This window comes from Ascaphus truei, chromosome 8 (assembly GCF_040206685.1).
Source record: "Ascaphus truei isolate aAscTru1 chromosome 8, aAscTru1.hap1, whole genome shotgun sequence".
NCBI lineage: Eukaryota > Metazoa > Chordata > Amphibia > Anura > Ascaphidae > Ascaphus > Ascaphus truei.
This window is the reverse complement of record NC_134490.1, coordinates 71,902,438-71,924,390: the sequence shown is the minus strand read 5'-3', so window position 1 is coordinate 71,924,390 and position 21,953 is coordinate 71,902,438. Positions and strand designations below refer to the sequence as shown.

The 21,953-nt window shown below is 49.1% G+C and overlaps 1 protein-coding gene across 1 annotated transcript in view; it reads right to left on the bottom strand.

Moving 5' to 3' along the window:
• Positions 1-18,444, bottom strand: part of LOC142501949 (alpha-2-macroglobulin-like) — a 69,486-nt gene extending 51,042 nt beyond the window's left edge. The window contains exons 1-7 of the mRNA XM_075612579.1: positions 18,286-18,444; positions 15,992-16,175; positions 10,344-10,506; positions 8,654-8,706; positions 3,664-3,684; positions 2,236-2,389; positions 2,065-2,149 (exon numbers count right to left, since the gene is read on the bottom strand). Of these exons, the coding sequence (XP_075468694.1) occupies positions 2,065-2,149; positions 2,236-2,389; positions 3,664-3,684; positions 8,654-8,706; positions 10,344-10,506; positions 15,992-16,175; positions 18,286-18,422 (797 nt within the window). The 5' untranslated portion in view covers positions 18,423-18,444. The remainder of the gene's footprint in view (positions 1-2,064; positions 2,150-2,235; positions 2,390-3,663; positions 3,685-8,653; positions 8,707-10,343; positions 10,507-15,991; positions 16,176-18,285) is intronic.
• Positions 18,445-21,953: the final 3,509 nt, after the last annotated feature.

Sequence of the window (21,953 nt, the reverse complement as noted above, 5' to 3'; positions counted from 1 at the left end):
TCCTTTATACTGTACATACTGTACAGTATGGGAAAAAACCTGTAGTACACAGTGTCTCCGTAACTGCATGATATCCATACAAATATTATCTAATACAGTGATTCCCAACCCTGGTGTGGAAACCCCTGGGGTTTGTGAGGTGTCTCGAAGGGTTTCCCCAAAAAATATAATGTAATGGCGGATCACAGGCAGTATAGCTGGCTCCTGAGCCTGTGTGGGGACTGCGGACTTGGCCACAGACTGCAACTCTAGCGTGGGTGGTATAGCTGTCAATCACTGCAGGAGTTTCCAAAGTCAGTCCCCACAATGCTTTGCATTCAAAGCAGGAAGGCATTGTGGGGTGTGACTTCCAAAGCTCCTGCAGTAATTGACAGCTAGACCACCCACGCTGTCTGCACTTAGGTGCTGTTTGGGGCCTTATTGGGCAGGACACAATACTGCGTGAGAATATCAAGCAATTTTGTTAGCAATAGTCTGATGAGTAGGCAATACGATTAATAAGGGGTTAACAAATATTTTGTAGCCGGAGGTGCTCAATGTAAAAAAAGGTTGGGTACCACTGCTTTAATACATAAACTTTGCAATACACACAGTGACGACAGAGTATCACAGTTACTCCATGATACCCACGGGGAAAATACAATGTAATACACACAGTGACCAAAGGGTGTCACTGTCCCTCCACGATGCCCACAGGGATATACAATGCAATACACAAGTGACCAAAGGGTGTAATAGTTAGGGTGACCAGATGTCCCGGTTTAGCTGGGACAGTCCCGTTTTTTTAAGGTTTGTCTCGGCTGCCCGACATTCTTTAAAATGTCCCGTTTTTTTCTGACTGTCCCAGTTTTGACCATCAGAGCAGCAGAGAATGCTGGCAGGGGGGGGGCAGCAGAGAGCAGAGAATGCTGGCAGAGAGGAGAGCAGGAGGAGAGCCCCAGCAGTGAGACCCGGAAGTGAGTCAGTGTCTGCTGCCAAGGCTCAAGATTGCTCCCCACCCAACCATGCTCCACCACAGTGACAGGTAGGGTGAAGAATAGGGAGAGAAAAAACACACACACTCACGCTCACACTCTAGGGAGACAGACAGAATGGGGGGAGAAAGAGACACAGCATGGGGAGAGAGAGAGAGACACTGCATGGGGAGAGAGACAGACACTGCATGGGGAGAGAGACAGACACAGCATGGGGAGAGAGACAGACACAGCATGGGGAGAGAGACAGACACAGCATGGGGAGAGAGACAGACACAGCATGGGGAGAGAGACAGAAACAGCATGGGGAGAGAGACAGACACAGCATGGGGAGAGAGACAGACACACAGCATGGGGAGAGAGACAGACACACAGCATGGGGAGAGAGACAGACACACAGCATGGGGAGAGAGACAGACACACAGCATGGGGAGAGAGACAGACACACAGCATGGGGAGAGAGACAGACACACAGCATGGGGAGAGAGGCAGACACACAGCATGGGGAGAGAGACAGAAACAGCATGGGGAGAGAGACAGAAACAGCATGGGGAGAGAGACAGAAATAGCATGGGGAGACAGACAGAAACAGCATGGGGAGAGAGACACACAGCATGGGGAGAGAGACAGACACACAGCATGGGGAGAGAGACAGACACACAGCATGGGGAGAGAGACAGACACACAGCATGGGGAGAGAGACACACACACAGCATGCGGAGAGAGACAGATACACAGCATGGGGAGAGAGACAGACACCCAGCATTGGGAGAGATACAGACACCCAGCATTGGGAGAGAGACAGACACACAGCGTGGAGAGGGAGACACAGCGTGGAGAGGGAGACACAGCGTGGAGAGGGAGACACAGCATGGAGAGGGAGACACCGCATGGAGAGAGAGACACAGCATGGAGAGAGAGACTCAGGATGGGGAGAAAGGGTGTCACTGTCCCTCAATGACACCCACAGGGAATATACAGTACAATGCAATACACACAGTGACCAAAGGGTGTCACTGTCCCTCAATGACACCCACAGGGAATATACAGTACAATACACACAGTGAACACAGGGTGTAACCTTTCTCACCTGCTGCATAGTTTCAATGTAAAATGTTCCTCAGAAACTGTGACAACTTTAGGGAACTGGAGAGTGACCTCAAATTTCGGAAGCACTGAGAAAAGAGGGGAATTGGGTCAGGGTCAGAGGTCAGACACGGAGCCAGCGGCAGAGCTGAGAGCAGGCGGGAAGGATCCTCACCATATTCCTCCACACTAAAAGTATGGACGGTGTCTTTGACCCGGATGGAATATTCCCCCAAGGGAGGCTCGGAAGAGAGGGGGAGAGAAAGATCAGCGATTCCCTGCTGGAGGCTCACGTTCAGCCACTGGCCAATCCGGTTCTTGCCTGGATCCTGGAAGAGAACAGCACAATATTTTTTGCAACATGGAGCCCCCACCTATCAAACAGCACCTCGCTCCTGCCACATGCCACATACCATCTCCCCATGCCTGTGTCCTCCCAGGTAGGCATGGAGGATGGGAGGGGGACTGGGGGAGATATGAGGGGGACTGGAGGAGATCTGAGGATGCTGAGGGGACTGGGGGAGATCTGAAGGGGACTGGAGGAGATCTGAGGGGGACTTTGGGAGATCTGGGGGAGATCTGAGGATGCTGAGGGGGCCTGGGGGATATCAGAGGGGACTGGGGGAGATCTGAGGATGCTGAGGGGGACTGGGGGATATCAGAGGGGACTGGGGGAGATCTGAGGATGCTGAGGGGGACTGGGGGATATCAGAGGGGACTGGGGAGATCTGAGGATTCTGAGGGGGACTGGGGAAGATCTGTGGGGGGCTGGGGGATATCAGAGGGGACTGGGGGAGATCTGAGGATGCTGAGGGGGACTGGGGGATATCAGAGGGGACTGGGGGAGATCTGAGGATGCTGAGGGGGACTGGGGGATATCAGAGGGGACTGGGGGAGATCTGAGGATGCTGAGGGGGACTGGGGGATATCAGAGGGGACTGGGGAGATCTGAGGATTCTGAGGGGTACTGGGGAAGATCTGAGGGGGACTGGGGGAGCTGTGAGGATGCTGCTGGGAATTCAGGGAGATCTGATGATTATGAGTGGGATTGGGAGAGATCTGATGATGATGAGGGGGACTGAGGGAGATCTGATGATGATGAGGTGGACTGGGGGATATCTGATGATGATGAGGGGGACTGGGAGAGATCTGAAGATGATGAGGGGGAGAAGCTGATGATGATGATGATTATATTATCAGGGAGAGATCTGATGATGAAGGGGAGAGCTGATGATGGTGATTTTTCACTATGAAAGGATGGTAAGGTGAAAGAGAACTGGTTGCTAAAATTTCGGAATCCCACATACCTCATACAGAGCCCCCACCTCACACTGCACCTGATTCCTGCCCCATGAAGCAGATACCTCATACAGAGCCCCCACCCACACACTGCACCTGATTCCTGCCCCATGAAGCACATACCTCACACAGAGCCCCCACCCACACACTGCACCTGATTCCTGCCCCATGAAGCACATACCTCATACAGAGCCCCCACCCACACACTGCAGCTGAATACTGGTGCTCATTAGTACTTCCAGCCCATCACACACAGCTCTTCTCTGCATCTCACTCACTCAGGTATATAATGTATTATCTGTACCTGTAATTCTATAACGGGAAACTGAAATAAAACAGATAAATGAGACATTAGGAAACATATCATACATGTATGTGCTGCTCTGTATGTGCCACCCTGTGCTCCGTGCTCTGTGTGTGACTCCCTGCTCTGTATGTGACACCCTGTGCTCCCAGCTCTGTGTGTGACTCCCTGCTCTGTGTGTGACTCCCTGTGCTCCCTGCTCTGTGTGTGACTCCCTGCTCTGTATGTGACACCCTGTGCTCCCTGCTCTGTGTGTGGCACCCTGTGCTCCCTGCTCTGTGTGAGACTCCCTGTGCTCCCTGCTCTGTGTGACTCCCTGTGCTCCCTGCTCTGTGTGTGACTCCCTGTGCTCCCTGCTCTGTGTGTGACTCCCTGTGCTCCCTGCTGTGTGTGTGACTCCCTGTGCTCCCTGCTGTGTGTGTGACTCCCTGTGCTCCCTGCTCTGTGTCTGACTCCCTGTGCTCCCTGCTCTGTGTGTGACTCCCTGTGCTCACTGCTCTGTGTGTGACTCCCTGTGCTCCCTGCTCTGTGTGTGACTCCCTGTGCTCCCTGCTCTGTGTGTGACTCACTGTGCTCCCTGATCTGTGTGTGACACCCTGTGCTCCCTGCTCTGTGTGTGACTCCCTGTGCTCCCTGCTCTGTGTGTGGCTCCCTGTGCTCCCTGCTCTGTGTGTGACTCACTGTGCTCCCTGCTCTATGTGTGACTCCCTGTGCTCCCTGCTCTGTTTGTCACTCCCTGTGCTCCCTGCTCTATGTGTGTGACTCCCTGTGCTCCCTGCTCTGTGTGTGACTCACTGTGCTCCCTGCTCTGTGTGTGACTCCCTGTGCTCCCTGCTCTGTGTGTTAAACCCTGTGCTCCCTGCTCTGTGTGTGACTCCCTGTGCTCCCTGCTCTGTGTGTGTCTCCCTGTGCTCCCTGCTCTGTGTGTGACTCCCTGATCTGTGTGTGACTCCCTGTGCTCTCTGCTCTGTGTGTGACTCCCTGTGCTCCCTGCTCTCTGTGTGGCACCTTTTGCTCCCTGATCTGTGTGACTCCCTGTGCTCCCTGCTGTGTGTGTGACTCCCTGTGCTCCCTGCTCTGTGTGTGGCACCCTGTGCTCCCTGCTCTGTGTGTGAAACCCTGTGCTCCCTGCTCTGTGTGTGACTCCCTGTGCTCCCTGATCTGTGTGTGACTTCCTGCTCTGTGTGTGACTCCCTGTGCTCCCTGATCTGTGTGTGACTCCCTGCTCTGTGTGTGACTCCCTGTGCTCCCTGCTCTGTGTGTGACTCCCTGCTCTGTGTGTGACTCCCTGTGCTCCCTGCTCTGTAGGTGCCTCCCTGTGCTCCCTGCTCTGTGTGTGACTCGCTGTGCTCCCTGCTCTGTGCGTGACTCCCTGTGCTCCCTGCTCTGTGCTCCCTGCTCTGTGTGTGACTCCGTGCTCCCTGCTCTGTGCTCCCTGCTCTGTGTGTGACTCCGTATGCTCCCTGCTCTGTGTGTGACTCCCTGTGCTCCCTGCTGTGTGTGTGACTCCCTGTGCTCCCTGCTCTGTGTGTGACTCCCTGTGCTCCCTGCTCTGTATGTGACACCCTATGCTCCCTGCTCTGTGTGTGACTCCCTGTGCTCCCTGCTCTGTGTGTGACTCCCTGTGCTCCCAGCTCTGTGTGTGACTCCCTGTGCTCCCTGCTCTGTGTGTGACTCCCTGCGCTCCCTGCTCTGTGTGTGACTCCCTGTGCTCCCTGATTTGTGTGAGTCCCTGTGCTCCCTGCTGTGTGTGTGACTCCCTGTGCTCCCTGCTGTGTGGGTGACTCCCTGTGCTCCCTGCTCTGTGTGTGACTCCCTGTGCTCCCTGCTCTGTTTGTGACTCCCTGTGCTCCCTGCTCTGTGTGACTTCCCTGTGCTCCCTGCTGTGTGGGTGACTCCCTGTGCTCCCTGCTGTGTGTGTGACACCCTGTGCTCCCTGCTCTGTGTGTGACTCCCTGTGCTCCCTGCTCTGTGTGACTCCCTGTGCTCCCTGCGGTGTGTGTGACTCCCTGTGCTCCCTGCTCTGTGTGTGACTCCCTGTGCTCCCTGCTCTGTGTGTGACTCCCTGATCTGTGTGTGACTCCCTGCTCTGTGTGTGTGACTCCCTGTGCTCCCTGCTCTGTGTGTGACTCCCTGTGCTCCCTGCTCTGTGTGTGACACCCTGTGCTCCCTGCTCTGTGTGTGACTCCCTGTGCTCCCTGCTCTGTGTGTGACTCCCTGTGCTCCCTGCTCTGCGTGTGACTCCCTGTGCTCCCTGCTCTGTGTGTGACTCCCTGTGCTCCCTGCTCTGTGTGTGACTCCCTGTGCTCCCTGCTGTGTGTGGCACCCTGTGCTCCATGCTCTTTGTGTGAAACCCTGTGTTCCCTGCTCTGTGTGTGACTCCCTGTGCTCCCTGCTCTGTGTGTGATTCCCTGTGCTCCCTGCTCTGTGTGTGACTCCCTGTGCTCCCTGCTCTGTGTGTGACTCACTGTGCTCCCTGCTCTATGTGTGACTCCCTGTGCTCCCTGCTCTGTGTGTCACTCCCTGTGCTCCCTGCTCTATGTGTGTGACTCCCTGTGCTCCCTGCTCTGTGTGTGACTCACTGTGCTCCCTGCTCTGTGTGTGAAACCCTGTGCTCCCTGCTCTGTGTGTGACTCCCTGTGCTCCCTGCTCTGTGTGTGTCTCCCTGTGCTCCCTGCTCTGTGTGTGACTCCCTGATCTGTGTGTGACTCCCTGTGCTCTCTGCTCTGTGTGTGACTCCCTGTGCTCCCTGCTCTCTGTGTGGCACCTTGTGCTCCCTGATCTGTGTGACTCCCTGTGCTCCCTGCTGTGTGTGTGACTCCCTGTGCTCCCTGCTCTGTGTGTGGCACCCTGTGCTCCCTGCTCTGTGTGTGAAACCCTGTGCTCCCTGCTCTGTGTGTGACTCCCTGTGCTCCCTGATCTGTGTGTGACTTCCTGCTCTGTGTGTGACTCCCTGTGCTCCCTGCTCTGTGTGTGACTCCCTGCTCTGTGTGTAACTCCCTGTGCTCCCTGCTCTGTAGGTGCCTCCCTGTGCTCCCTGCTCTGTGTGTGACTCGCTGTGCTCCCTGCTCTGTGCGTGACTCCCTGTGCTCCCTGCTCTGTGCTCCCTGCTCTGTGTGTGACTCCGTGCTCCCTGCTCTGTGCTCCCTGCTCTGTGTGTGACTCCGTATGCTCCCTGCTCTGTGTGTGACTCCCTGTGCTCCCTGCTGTGTGTGTGACTCCCTGTGCTCCCTGCTCTGTGTGTGACTCCCTGTGCTCCCTGCTCTGTATGTGACACCCTATGCTCCCTGCTCTGTGTGTGACTCCCTGTGCTCCCTGCTCTGTGTGTGACTCCCTGTGCTCCCAGCTCTGTGTGTGACTCCCTGTGCTCCCTGCTCTGTGTGTGACTCCCTGCGCTCCCTGCTCTGTGTGTGACTCCCTGTGCTCCCTGATCTGTGTGAGTCCCTGTGCTCCCTGCTGTGTGTGTGACTCCCTGTGCTCCCTGCTGTGTGGGTGACTCCCTGTGCTCCCTGCTCTGTGTGTGACTCCCTGTGCTCCCTGCTCTGTTTGTGACTCCCTGTGCTCCCTGCTCTGTGTGACTTCCCTGTGCTCCCTGCTGTGTGGGTGACTCCCTGTGCTCCCTGCTGTGTGTGTGACACCCTGTGCTCCCTGCTCTGTGTGTGACTCCCTGTGCTCCCTGCTCTGTGTGACTCCCTGTGCTCCCTGCGGTGTGTGTGACTCCCTGTGCTCCCTGCTCTGTGTGTGACTCCCTGTGCTCCCTGCTCTGTGTGTGACTCCCTGATCTGTGTGTGACTCCCTGCTCTGTGTGTGACTCCCTGTGCTCCCTGCTCTGTGTGTGACTCCCTGTGCTCCCTGCTCTGTGTGTGACACCCTGTGCTCCCTGCTCTGTGTGTGACTCCCTGTGCTCCCTGCTCTGTGTGTGACTCCCTGTGCTCCCTGCTCTGCGTGTGACTCCCTGTGCTCCCTGCTCTGTGTGTGACTCCCTGTGCTCCCTGCTCTGTGTGTGACTCCCTGTGCTCCCTGCTGTGTGTGGCACCCTGTGCTCCATGCTCTTTGTGTGAAACCCTGTGTTCCCTGCTCTGTGTGTGACTCCCTGTGCTCCCTGCTCTGTGTGTGACTCCCTGTGCTCCCTGCTCTGTGTGTGTGTCTCTGTGCTCCCTGCTCTGTGTGTGACTCCCTGTGCTCCCTGCTCTGTGTGTGATTCCCTGTGCTCCCTGCTCTGTGTGTGACTCCCTGTGCTCCCTGCTCTGTGTGTGACTCCCTGTGCTCCCTGCTCTGTGTGTGTGACTCCCTGTGCTCCCTGTTGTGTGTGTGTGACTCCCTGTGCTCCCTGATCTGTGTGACTCCCTGTGCTCCCTGCTCTGTGTGTGACTCCCTGCTCTGTGTGTGACACCCTGTGCTCCCTGCTGTGTGTGTGACTCCCTGTGCTCCCTGCTCTGTGTGTGACTCCCTGTGCTCCCTGCTCTGTGTGTGACTCCCTGTGCTCCCTGCTCTGTATGTGTGACTCCCTGTGCTCCCAGCTCTGTGTGTGACTCCCTGTGCTCCCTGCTCTGTGTGTGACTCCCTGTGCTCACTGCTCTGTGTGTGACACCCTGTGCTCCCTGCTCTGTGTGTGACACCCTGTGCTCCCTGCTCTGTGTGTGACACCCTGTGCTCCCTGCTCTGTGTGTGACTCCCTGTGCTCCCTGCTCTGTGTGACTCCCTGTGCTCCCTGCGGTGTGTGTGACTCCCTGTGCTCCCTGCTCTGTGCTTGATTCCCTGTGCTCCCTGCTCTGTGTGTGTGACTCCCTGTGCTCCCTGCTCTGTGTGTGACTCCCTGTGCTCCCTGCTCTGTGTGTGACTCCCTGTGCTCCCTGCTCTGTGTGACTCCCTGTGCTCCCTGCTCTGTGTGTGACTCCCTGTGTGCCCCGCTCTGTGTGTGACTCCCTGTGCTCCCTGCTCTGTGTGTGACACCCTGTGCTCCCTGCTCTGTGTGTGACTCCCCGCTCACCTGCACATTGTCTGGTTGGAGATTCTCTTTTAGAGAAACAACTCGAAATTTCACTGTAAAAAATTAAGATGTAAAAAAATTTTTAACTCCGGGAGAGGGGACTTTAGGACCTGCAGCAACTCTCTGCCCCATGACCACCTCCCCACATGCCGCACCTCTCTGCCCCATGACCACCTCCCCACATGCCGCACCTCTCTGCCCCATGACCACCTTCCCACATGCAGCTCCCTGCCCCATGACCACCTTCCCACATGCAGCTCCCTGCCCCATGACCACCTTCCCACATGTAGCTCCCTACCCCATGACCACCTTCCCACATGCAGCTCCCTGTCCCATGACCACCTTCCCACATGCAGCTCCCTGCCCCATGACCACCTTCCCACATGCAGCTCCCTGCCCCATGACCACCTTCCCACATGCAGCTCCCTACCCCATGACCACCTCCCCACATGCAGCTCCTTGCCCCATGACCACCTTCCCACATGCAGCTCCCTGCCCCATGACCACCTTCCCACATGCAGCTCCCTACCCCATGACCACCTCCCCACATGCAGCTCCCTACCCCATGACCACCTTCCCACATGCATCAACTCTCTTCCACCATGACCACCTCCCCATATCATCTTCCTCCTCTCCCCCCCCCCACCACATTCTTCTCTCTTCCTCCACAATCCTCATGACAGCCATCTCCCCCTATCTCCCCCTATCTATTACACTTAGTTGGGGGGAAATGGGGACGGACGGACACTGAGGATAAATACTGGAGGGTAAAGGAGGGAGGCTGCAGAGGGTAGACGAGGAGGGAGGCTGCAGAGGTTAGATGAGAAGGGAGGCTGCAGAGGTTAGACAAGGAGGGAGGCTGCAGAGGTTAGACGACGAGGGAAGCTGCAGAGGTTAGACGAGGAGGGAGGCTGCAGAGGTTAGACGAGGAGGGAAGCTGCAGAGGTTAGACGAGAAGGGAGGCTGCAGAGGTTAGACGACGAGGGAGGCTGCAGAGGTTAGACGAGAAGGGAGGCTGCAGAGGTTAGACGAGAAGGGAGGCTGCAGAGGTTAGACGAGGAGGGAGGCTGCAGAGGTTAGACGAGGAGGGAGGCTGCAGAGGTTAGACTAGGAGGGTGTAGAATGGAGCCCCTGAGACTGATCTCATGCAGCCGGAAGGGTTCCCGCACTATGTGACCATGTCATACTGCCTGCATCCCCCTGCGTACCCTCCCGTGTGATGCGGAGCAGAGAGTTATAGGGCGCAAAGTTCCGATGCCGGCGGTGATTGTCGTTATAGACATTGAGCATCGGTAGCACCTTGTGCGCCATATTTCCCCTTCAGCCACCATTACTCATATTTGTTCGCGCCCCCCTAGGACACACTTTGAAACCCCCCAAAGGGTGCATGAACAGGGATAGTGCTCCAAACCCTGAAATATGGGGTTTTGGAGCCGGAGGGAGAGAGATATGCAAATTATACTTAAATGACTCCTATTAGCATATATCCCAGGTATCTCAGCTGTGCTCTTTTCTGTGCACATTGTGGGTTTGAGGGGTAAATATACTGTACTGTAGCACTTGGGGCTCTAGAAAAATCTCTCTCTATATCTCTCTCTAGTTTATGAGACACAGACGCAAAAAGTCTGTGAGACATAAAATCAGTGAGACTCAGATAATTGGTGTGTTGGACCCGTCCCTGAAATGTTACCGGTCTGTCCTGGTTTATACACGGATTTGTCAGTCTGGATCAGAACGTTGGATCTCTCTCTCTTCACCAGAACTTTGCTACTTCTGTTTATCGCCTGCCCTCCGCTCTCAATGGAAACTTCCAGCGTAGCCACCTCCTCATTGCCCTCGGAAGGAGGAGGGACCTGAAGGGGAGAAACCAACTATTACTGGGAGGGGTCAAGTGATGAAATTGTATGAAGCTGAATCCATGAATGAAATAATTATATCCCAATATGGCCTAGCTTTCTTTGTTAACCCTTCCGCTACCAGAGAGGCCTGCAATGCATTGCATGTTACATAGTTACATAGTAGATGAGGTTGAAAAAAGACACTGTACATCCATCAAGTTCAACCTGTGCTAAATTTAGACAACAGATACTTTATCCTATATCCGTACTTACAGTATATTGGTCCAGAGGAAGGCAAATAACAAACTCCAGTGACATATCATCCAATGATATCTCATAAGGAGAAAAATAAATTCCTTCCTGACTCCAAATAATGGCAATCAGATTTCTACCTGGATCAGCATCCTTCCCATGTTTACTTATGTGTTATATCCCTGTATATCTTTCCTTTGTAAAAAGATGGCCATTTATTTTAATTATATGTTATTGTATACTGCTATACGATGCTCTCCTGTATGTATGTTTGTACAGGTAGTCCTTGCTATCCAACATTTCACTTAATAACGAATGGCTTATCCAACGCTTTACAACGCCTCCCTATGGGCCGTTTTTCGACGCCAGAATGCGTTATCCAACGCTCACCGCCACTGATTAACATGGGACTCACTTTAGAATGGTTTCACTATCCAGCGCTACTCCCAGAACGGATTCCCGTTGGATAACCGAGGACTGCCTGTATGTATATCTTTATCTATTTAGCTCCAAATGTGTACATAGCGCTTCACAGCAGTAATACACGTGAGATAATAATATAACATATAAGGAGAATAAGTGCTTCAGACATAAAAGTAACATTAGAAAAAGAAGTCCCTGCCCTGAAGAGCTTACAATCAAATTGATAAGTAGGAAGAACTTGCAGAGACAATAGGAAGATGTTCTGGTATGTGCGACTGCAAGGGGCCAAGGTCGATGTATGAAGTGAATAGTATCATCCACGGATCTACCCATATGCTTCGTTAAAGAAGTGTGTTTTAAGACTGGTCTTGAAGGTGGATAGAGAGGGTGCTTGTCGGATATTGGGTGGAAGAGCATTCCAGAGGTATGAGTGAGAAAGAAGACATCCTTGAGCAAGAGTCAGGGTGGTGTTTAGTGCTGAGTATATAGGACTGAGATGTAGGGAGGGGCAGAGGATATGTATAGCCTTAAAAGTGAGGAGGAGAATTTTGTGTCTAAAACGGGATTTGATAGGAAGCCAGGAAATGGATTTCAGTAGGGGAGATGCCGAGATAGATTTAGGAGAGAGTAAATTAGTCCTAGCAGCAGCATTTAGGATCGATTGAAAGGGAGATTAAGAAAGGAGAGAATAAGTGCCTGAGTTAGAGTTTTAGCAGTAGAGCAACAGAAACAGCGATAAGGGCGTAACTTTGCAATGTTACAGAGGAAAAAATTACAGGTTTTAGTTACATTCTGAATGTCAGAGGAGAATGTGATGGAGGAGTCAAGTGTGACCCCTAGGCAGCGTGCTTGTGATACTGGGTGTATGACCGTGCTGCCAACAATAATGTAGAAGGGGGCACTTGGACCAGGCTTGGGAGGAAATATGAGGAGCTCAGTCTTTGACATATTAAGTTTGAGTGAGCAGAGGGTCATCCAGGATGATATAGTAGCGAGACATTCAGAAACTTTGGTCTGTATAGCAGGAGTGAGGTCAGGGGTAGAGAAGTAAATGTGTGGGTCATCAGAGGTGGTATTGGAACCCAAGAGATGTGGTAAGGTCACCTAGAGAGTGTGTAATGGATATCGGAAAAATTGGGCACTGCTGATACTGGAGAATGAGGCTGGTCTTTAAAGAATAATAATTACTTTATTTAGGCATAATGGCCAAAGGTTAAAAAAGCACAAAATATCCCCTGACGCGTTTTTCGTCTCTCAGGGCGCTTTCTCAAAGCTTTCTCAAGCTAAATGACCCCCTCCCCTTAGAGGGCAAGTGGTAGAGGTAGAAGAGGAGATCAGTAGCGACACACCCTCCTCTGTGACAACGGAAAAAGAGTTGAGGAAGGCAGGAGGAGAAGTAGGAAGAGGTGTAGGATTTGAGGAGAACAAAGGGGATGTCGTAACGTATGGAATCCACCTTTGTCTTGAAATAGTCAGCAAAGTCCAGAGGTGAAATGGAGGAAGAAAAACAGGTAAGAGACGTGATCTGAGCAGAGAGTCAAAGACAGAGAAGAGTTGGCGTAGGTTAGACTCGTGATTGCTGATCAGTGACGAAAAGTAGGTTTGTTTAGCCTGGGAGAGTTGAAACAAGATGGGATAAATTTGTAGTGAAGGAAGTCTGCGAGATTTCCTTCAAAGGTGTTCAGAGGAGGGAATGCAGGAGCAGAGCATATGTGTGTGGCAGTTTAGCCAGGGCCTGGGGCTAGAATGGTGAGAACGGCAGAGAGAAAGAGAGGCATGTAGATCAAGAGGGAGGATAGGACAGAGTTGTAGTTCATGACCAGATTGTCATAATCTGGAGCAGAGTAGAGGGAGGAGTGCTAAGTAGAATAAAAAGCTGGTAGGTTAATAGAATGCAGGTCTCAGCAGAAACGAGGGGTAGATGGAGGTGGAGAAAGGGAGAAGTGAGCGAGAGAAAAATTAGATAAGATAGTCAGATACAGGAAAGGGTGAAATGGAGAAATCAGAGAGAGAAAAGTTTTATGAAAAACAGGTCTAGATAGTGGCCATCTTTGTGGGTGCTGGCTGCAGTCCATTGGTGAAGGCCAAAAGAAGAGGTTAGAGAGAGAAAGTGGGAAGCCCAAGGGAGAGAGGGTTTATCAATATGACAGTTGAAGACCCCCAGGAGAAGAACAGGGGAGTATGAGGAGAGAAAAAAGGAGAGTCAGAATTGAAAGTTAGAAAGACAGAAGGGAGATGAGTAGGGGTAGGTCGATGATAGATGACCGGCACGTGGAGAGGACAAAAAAGCTGGACGTTGTGAGCCTCGAATGAAAGGAAAGAGAGGGAAGAATAGGAAGGGTTTGGTAACTGCAGATTGAGGAGAGAGCCCCACGCCTCCACCCCTGCCACCCGGGTGCGGAGTGTGGGAGAAAGAAAGGCCACCATAATAGAGGGCAGCTTCCAGTGCAGAGTCAGACTGAGTGAGTAGCAAAGAGGAACAGAGAGTGAGAGAAAAAGAATTCCTGCATAGAAAACCGGGATGGCCTTAGGGCAAGGCAATTGCCTTGGGCCCCGCTCCTTCGGGGGGCCCGGCGCTCCCTCCTCTCCCTGCTCCGGTGGCTGCCGGGATCCAAATTCTGCTTTCCAGGAGAGCTGGAGGAGGGAGCTAGGGAGTCCCCGAACCAGCGCAAGACCTCACCGCTGCTCACCTTAATGTAAGGAGGGGGTGGAGGTGTCTGTAGCTGGGGGAGGTGTATGTGTGAGCATGTTTGTTTGCGTGCGCACGTGTATGTGTGTGCCGCTGGGGGAGGTCTTACCTTTCGCGAAGCGACCTTCCTTCTGTAGAGTCGCATTATCATGGCGACAGGCCATGTTGACATGACAACGTGATGTCGTGACATCATGATAACGCGACATTGCGACATTGTTACGCTGCAGGAGGAAGGCACCACTGCCGGCATCCCGCCTTGGGCCCTTCCAAAAGTAAGGCCGCCTCTGGTTAAGGTAAGGCCGGCCCTATTAGAGGAACTTGTTAGAAATGGAGTGTGCATTCCAAAGGGCACAGGAGAAAGGGAGCACGGGAGGAGGTTGATGGGGGTTGGGTATGATGTTAGAGGGGTTGACACCAGGAGGAGTAGAAGTTGTATGTGGTAGGGATGGACAAAAGCATGTAGGAATAAGGCAGGGACCCGGATTGGGAGAGATATCTTCAGAAGCAAGGAGGAGAAGCATGGAAAGACAGAGAATGTGTTGGGAGGATTTATAAGGGTGTTTTAGTGCGGGGTGTATATCTGTGTAGTGTCAGAAGGCGCAGGTAGGAAAGGAATTTGTGTGAACTAAAAAGTGGAGATGGAAGGAGAGATGGAGATATGAATGGAGTTAGAGTCACAATGAGGCTGGTGGAAGGAAGCGTGTAGTTTCAAAAGAAGTGAGGTCAGAGTAAATATAAATAGTAGAGGAGTGATAGTTCAGTGTAGACCGTTGAGTGAGGACCGGGCAATGAAAATTAAGTTAGGCTAAAGTAGAAGTTGTGAGAAATGCAATATACAGTATGAGAGGAGGTGCTCCAGAGTGAGGAGAGCTGCATCCTATTAGTCTGTGATAGAAACTCTTCTCCTTTCCAACGCAGTTCAACTCCAGAATCCAGGGCCAGAAGATGTGTCCATGTCTTGTTCCACTCCTGTTAAACTCCACAATGTATGGCACTTAAAGGGAAACTTTAAAGATGAGATGCTGCTATCCTTGCAGGTGCTGACTCTAAATATACAGTATAGGTTAAGACGTCACCTGACTCAGTGAATTAAGTTCTGCCCAGGTACAACTGAATTACCACGTGAGGCACAGAAGACAAATGTTATTTGTAATAAGACAGTTCTGATAACCAGGTGTTAGCAGTTAAAATGACTGAAATATGCACCCAGGAAAATGTGAGTTGAAGATAGGATTTAAGATGGCATACTCCACAGTAAAGTGGTTAAAAACATTATGAACAGAAATTAGGGATATTGAACTGGAGTGTGTGTGTGTGTATATATATAATATTTGTGAGGACCGAAACGTTGGCTGTCCTGTATTGTTAACATATATATATATATATATATATATATATATATATATATATATATATATATATATATATATATATATATATATATATATATATACTCATCCAGTGAAAATTTGGCTTTTTTTATGACTGTTGAACCTGAATGATATATATTAATCGTCAGATTCTGCTCAATTCATCTATACCGAAGCTGCAGGAAAAAAAATTTTTCTTGTGGCATCTGTGGCAACTGCAGGGCACTGCATTTAAATTTATAGGTTGCATTTCCCTCTTTCAGTTTCCCCCAGAAATCCCCATCTGTGCGTTTGTGTGATGCATCTCTATACCAGTGATTCCCAACAGGGGGTTCGCAAATCTCTAGGGATTCGTGAGGTGTCTCCAAGGGGTTTGTTAAGAAATATTTTAATGGCGTTTCCCTGGCAGCATAGTGGGCGTTTGATAACTACACACTTAGTAAGGCTACAAACTGCATGTTAGCGTGGGTGGCATAGCGGTCAATTACAGTAGGACCTTTCAAAGTCTCTCCCGTTACGTTGGACGCTCCTTCAGTAATTGAGAGAGATACCACTCGTACTTTCTGCACACACTGAGGTGCAGTGTAGGGCCTTTTTGGTGTGTTCCTTCACAAGCTTGAGAAACTATACTGCCTGGGATCGGACAAACAGTTTTGTTAGCATTGCAATAGTCTGTTGATGAGTTGGTAATAAGATTTATTCATTATGGGTTCTGTTCTGTGCGCTGGGTTCTGCTCTCTGTGCTGTACGCTCTGCTCTGTACCTGAAATCTGACGCAGGTGGAGACTGTGTCCTGCTGGAAGCTCTTGTCTACCAGGGTTATGTTCTTGGTGCTCATATGCAGGATCAGCTGCACACTGCTCTCTCCCTCAACACCCCAAAGGTGGAGACAGGCCAGCTCAGGTTTGGGCAAGCGGATCTCGGAGGGGACAATCACAGCATAGTGTCTGAGAGGGAGACACAGAGAGTGAGAGGGGGGATCACAGCAAACCGTTTGGGGGTGAAAGAGTCACAGTGCATGAGAGGGGAGATCATAGTATAGTCCAGACAGGGGATACAGAGAAATAAAGTGAGGGTTCACAGTATAGAGTCGGAGAGTGTGGGGTACAAAGTGTGAGAGCAGGTGCGTGGGGGACACACAGAGAATGAGAGGACGGATCACAAACTCAGAGGGATGAGGATACAGAGAATGAGAAGGGGGGGTCACACATGGGGGGGGGGAGGGTCACACCATGGACTGTGAGGGGGTTTCAGAGAGAGTGGGTAACAGTGTAGAATTAAAGGGGGCATTTGGAATGAAAAGGGGGATCACAGCATAGTCTGAGGTGAGGGGGCTCTCAGCATAGAGTCTAAAGATGGATGCAGGGTATGAGGGGAGGATACAGAGGATAAGCATTATCTGAACAATTAAAGATTGAGTCATTTGTGTTATGGGGCCTGCACTAAATGGCTGGACATGTTATTATATTAATGTGCCATGCTGTAAATGAAGTGAGTATACAGAGAACTATACACACAGGGACAGAGGGAAGAAGATATAGCTAAAGACACAGAGATACAGACAGATATGATACATACTGTGCAGTACACATAGGGGGCTATGCACTAAGCAGTGATAAGTCGTTTTAAGAGTGCAAAGTGCTCTTAGAACGTGAAGTTCCTCCGAGCGCTATTCACTAAGCCGTGCAAACAGGCACTTTGCGCTCTAAAACTGACTTTTTCCTGGAAATTTTTCAAAGTCCAACTTTGCTCGTACGATGAGCTGCATTTCTTATGTGGATGTGATTGTTTGTATTTTCCCTGCTTAATGTAATAAAATGTTTGCGATTGGTGTTTGTTTGTAGTTAATGTTGTATTATGTTGGCTAATGCGTTTTATGGTTATTTCAGATATTGTTTGAATTTATTTCTTTGTCTTTTAATGGTTACATTCATTAATGTTGTAGTAATTCATGGTTTGATTGGTTAGTGTTACTATTCATTTTGAGTTGGTTTAGGAATTAATTGGTTTCATTGGTTAATAGTTTAATTAATTCATTGTTGATGTTGTTACTGCTTGTATTCATTGGATTAGCTGGCTACTGTTTTTATTTACTTTATTGAGGTATGCTAATGCAGTGTTTAATAATGGGCAAATATCTATTATCTATATCTGGATAATAGTAATTTTGCACATTATTGTACTGTATGTGTTAGGGCGGGGGGGGGGGGTCGTGTATTGATGTTTGTTAAATCTTTTTTTAATATACATGTGTTTCATAGTATAGATGTGCAGGGGGTCTCCGGAGCTGACCCGCGTTGGTTTCAGGTCCGAGGACCCCCTACTTCAGGAGATACAGGCCCCGTTATGGGGTGCCGGTATCCCCTGCACTTTCAAGCATCCGCGCAACGTGCCCGGGACATTGAAATTCTGCAGGGGATACCGGCACCCCATAACAGGGCCTGTATCTCCTGAACCACTGCGGTTCAGCTCCGGAGACCCCCTGCTCATGTACACTATTATTCAAATGTATTTATTTAGTGTACGATCGCCTGTAACAGCCTTGCTTGGAGGTGGCAAATCTCCATGCAAATATTACATGCGGCTTTTTTTTTCCTATCAGCTAGCGTACGGGAAGATTCAGTGCGCTAGCACAGGGAAAAAACATTGCACGCACGATAAGCCAGTTTTGGGTACGCCCGATAGAAAATGGGCTGAGGGCCTTAGTGAATCAGCTTCATTTTTTTTATCGGACGTGATAATTTTTTTCAGGCCGTCACGAAAGCTCGGAGCTTCGTGCATAGCCCCCATAGTGAGATACAATCAGACACTGATAATAAGACATACACTGTGAGATAAAGAGAATATTGCAGTCATGCTAAACACACAGCTCTCACTGCCACACACACAGCTCTCACTGCCACACACACAGCTCTCACTGCCACACACACAGCTCTCACTGCCACACACACAGCTCTCACTGCCACACACACAGCTCTCACTGCCACACACACAGCTCTCACTGCCACACACACAGCTCTCACTGCCACACACACACAGTTCTACACAAATACTCACAGATCTGCCTCCAATGCCCCCAAGAGCTGCAGTAGGATCAGCCCCACACACAGGCCGTGGGGCAGCATTATGTGAGAGCTCTGAGCAGCCGCTGCTTGTGTGTCCAGTGTCTGAGTGCCAGGGGGACCAGCGCACATCCACTTAAATTGCCCTCACACCCCCCCACACCCACACACAGGGTCACACACAGGATGGACACTGACCAGAGCCTGACAAATATTTGTTGAGTTCCTGATTGGTTCACTCAAGGTTTGTGGGGGTGGAAGTTAGAGGGGGATTTGGACATACTGTAGGCAAATAAAACAGTTTTTTTTATGGTTAGGGTCAATTGTTTATATTGGGAATGTTACGGTCTTGTGCAAACTAGGAAGAAAGACTAAACAGAACACCTGTAGGACAGCCCTGATTAGGAAGTGTGTACACTAGTCTCACCAGGCAAACTAAATAAAACCTAACCAGGCATCTTTGAGATTGTCTGTTGGACTTCTGCACTGTTGGGTTTATATATAATGTGGGGATTTATTAATGTATTGCTAAAACAAATATATTTATATATTTACAGACAAAATGTAAGTGTGTATCCCATGTCACAGCTCCAAATATACCCTCAGAGTAGATGAATTCTCAGAGATGGATTCCCTGTTCTGTGCCTGGTTTCTCATTTGGAGGAGACCTCACATCTCTATAACAATCACACTGCTGTAGTCGGTTCTCAGTTGGTATTTCTGTGACATGACAGAGCATGCTGTCCAGAGGCGGTATATACAGTATATCACCCGTGAATTAATGAGTCTGATACTGTTCAGGTTACATTTTATTGTATTTAAGCCAAAATGGCCATTGGAATGATTTTTGACAGAAAATCCCCATTGAAGTGTATAGGGAGTTTTGTCAGAAAATAGCTGCTTGAGCATCTATAGAACCGCTCCCATCGTGTCTCTAGCTGTCAGGGCTGCTCAGACTCTGGCATCATGCCGGTTCCTCTGAGATTCTGACAGTCGCTCCTGAGGATAACCAGGTCCTGTAATTCATATAGAAAATTTCTTTCCAATAAAAGAGCACAGAACCATTTCCTAGGAATCATTCATTTGTTAGAGTAAAGAGACAATACCTGATCTAACCTGTACTGAAGTATATTGTGTAAGTCAGAGGGGTGCTATCAGGTAATATATTCATAACCATACTACAGTATGTATAACAGATCCCTATTGATGCCTCTGGGTAAAATTTAGCATGTAATGAAACTTAAAATAAAATGGTGTATGTAACAATTTGAGTTTAAAATAAAGTAATTTCTCCTATAGAGAATTAGAGCAGAGGTCGTCTCTACAGGAGAAATGATTTTCTTTTAAACTCAGATTGGCCCTGGTAAATAAAAGCTATATAGGACCCTAACTGAATGTTGATAGTTGAATACTTAAAAATAATTTTATTCATAATATTCTTAAAATAAAGAATTAAAACACAATTAGATATCCTCGGTCAGTAATACTGATATATACAAAACAGTAAATGATATTTTACCTAAGTAGTTACTTTATGCAAATATCAGATATAGTAAGCTGTTGTCCTGTTGACTTTGTGTCTTTATTTCTGTTTAGGGGGCAACTGCACTTAGGCAGCACCACTAAATATTTATAATAATGTATATTGTGGTGATGAGAATGATATATTCATAATCGTAATTCTTCCCATATATTGCTGCAATACAGCTAGTGCAGTTTACTCTTTGATGTGAATATCACAAATTTCTTCTTGACTTTTTGGACCTGTACTACATTTAATTAAAAGAGTAATGGTGTGACTCTAGTTAATATTCATTGTAGTCAACTTGTATGTTACCACGAAGCTTAAAAGAGTGACAATAGTGGTGCCTCAAATGACTATTGGACTCGTTCTCAGTCAAAGTATGCGTACTCCCCAGTTACTGACCAGGACACGGTGTATAAGCCACTATATGGTTAATATAGGCTGAAATAGCTAGATATTGGACCTGTACACAGAGTTGTTGATACACTTAGTTATTATTTGAGGGTTTGTAACGTGCTGCATGGGTGAGTGATCTCCTTAGTCTGTCCCCATATTTCATTCCGATATAGGATTATTATAATATGATTATTAGCTATGGACATTATATTATTAAACATCAGCAGGAGCAAGTTATCCTCCCAAACAGCAAGTGTATATATGCCATAATATATTGACGTGCTGTTAATATGGAGGTACAGAGTGTGCACTTAGATCTGCAGCATTCTATCTGGCTATGAAACCTGTAGCTTGTTCATTGGGAGAGAAAGCTGCATTTATACTTGTTTTGGTGTTAGCCTTGAGGCTGTTTGTCCTTTCACAGATCCTCAATCTGTCCCCATGTTAACTTCTTATATAGGATTTAAAAAAAAAAACAATGACAGGCAGGCGCACTAAGGGATAGGAGCACTTTATTAAAAAAGGGGAGGAAACAATGGGCAAAGGCGTCCACTGATACAAATTACAAGGGGAATATAATCAACAAATAACGTTAAAATGACTGGTACATACACCAGTAAAATCGGGGGACAGCACCAGGTCAACACTGGATCTAGCTTGTACTACAGAGAGGGTCCGGACCAGTCTGAGTACTCACCCTGCTAGACGCGTGTAGACCCGCTTCCGCCGGCTGCAAAAACTCCACAGGAACTGCCACCACGTGACCTCTACGCGTTTCGCACGTAGTGCTTCGTCAGGAGGTCACGTGATAGCGCTGTCCCCGGAGTTTAAGTACAGAGCAGCAGCCAATGGATCTAGCGTTATTATGGAAAGTGGATGCACATGTAGTTCAAACAAAGTGAAATGGAGTCTCAAGCAGCATATATAAATAATTAAAACCACGTTCTGGATTGGAATAATGATAGGTCCCATGTTTGTCTCTAAGTCGACCTAATGCCCTCAGAAATAAATCACAGCACTTCTGACCATATAGTATCATTTACATATTAATTAAAACATATATTTATACACATATATTTAAAATGTTCAAAATATTTTTAAAAATACATATTTATTCAAAAAAGTTTTAAAAACATCAAATAGATCACATAAGAAACCCCAAGTGTTCCCCTAATGATTTACTCCTTAAGGAAGGGAACCAATTCTATATAATCATTTAAACCATGTGGAAACCTAGTTTGCATGCTATAGATCCAGAATTGCTCCCTTCTACTTAGCGTAAATCTCTGTTACCGAGACGCTGATTGGCAGTGATAACTTCAATGCCATAAAGGAAATGCCACTCGGGTCCCACTGGTGACTATCATGAAAGTGCTTTAAAAGGTGGGTTAGGGGCATATGTTTATCAATTAATTTTTGGACATTTTTAATGTTCCTCATATGTTCCATTACCCGCACTTTCATACACCGTTTAGTTTTGCCGATGTACTGTAACCCACATTTGCACTGGAGTACATACACTACATATGCAGTGGAGCAATTTATAAAATGGTTAATTTTGTAACTCCGTTTAGTGGTAAAAGAGACAATGGGCCTCATGCAGTAAGCCCCGATAAGGCTTTTTCGGCATTTTATAGCCGTTTTTTGCCCTCCTGATTCAGTAAGCCCCGATAAGTGGGAATTATCGGCAACTTTTCTTCCGAAAAAAAAAAATTTTCGCCACCCGGCAGCCGATAAGCCAC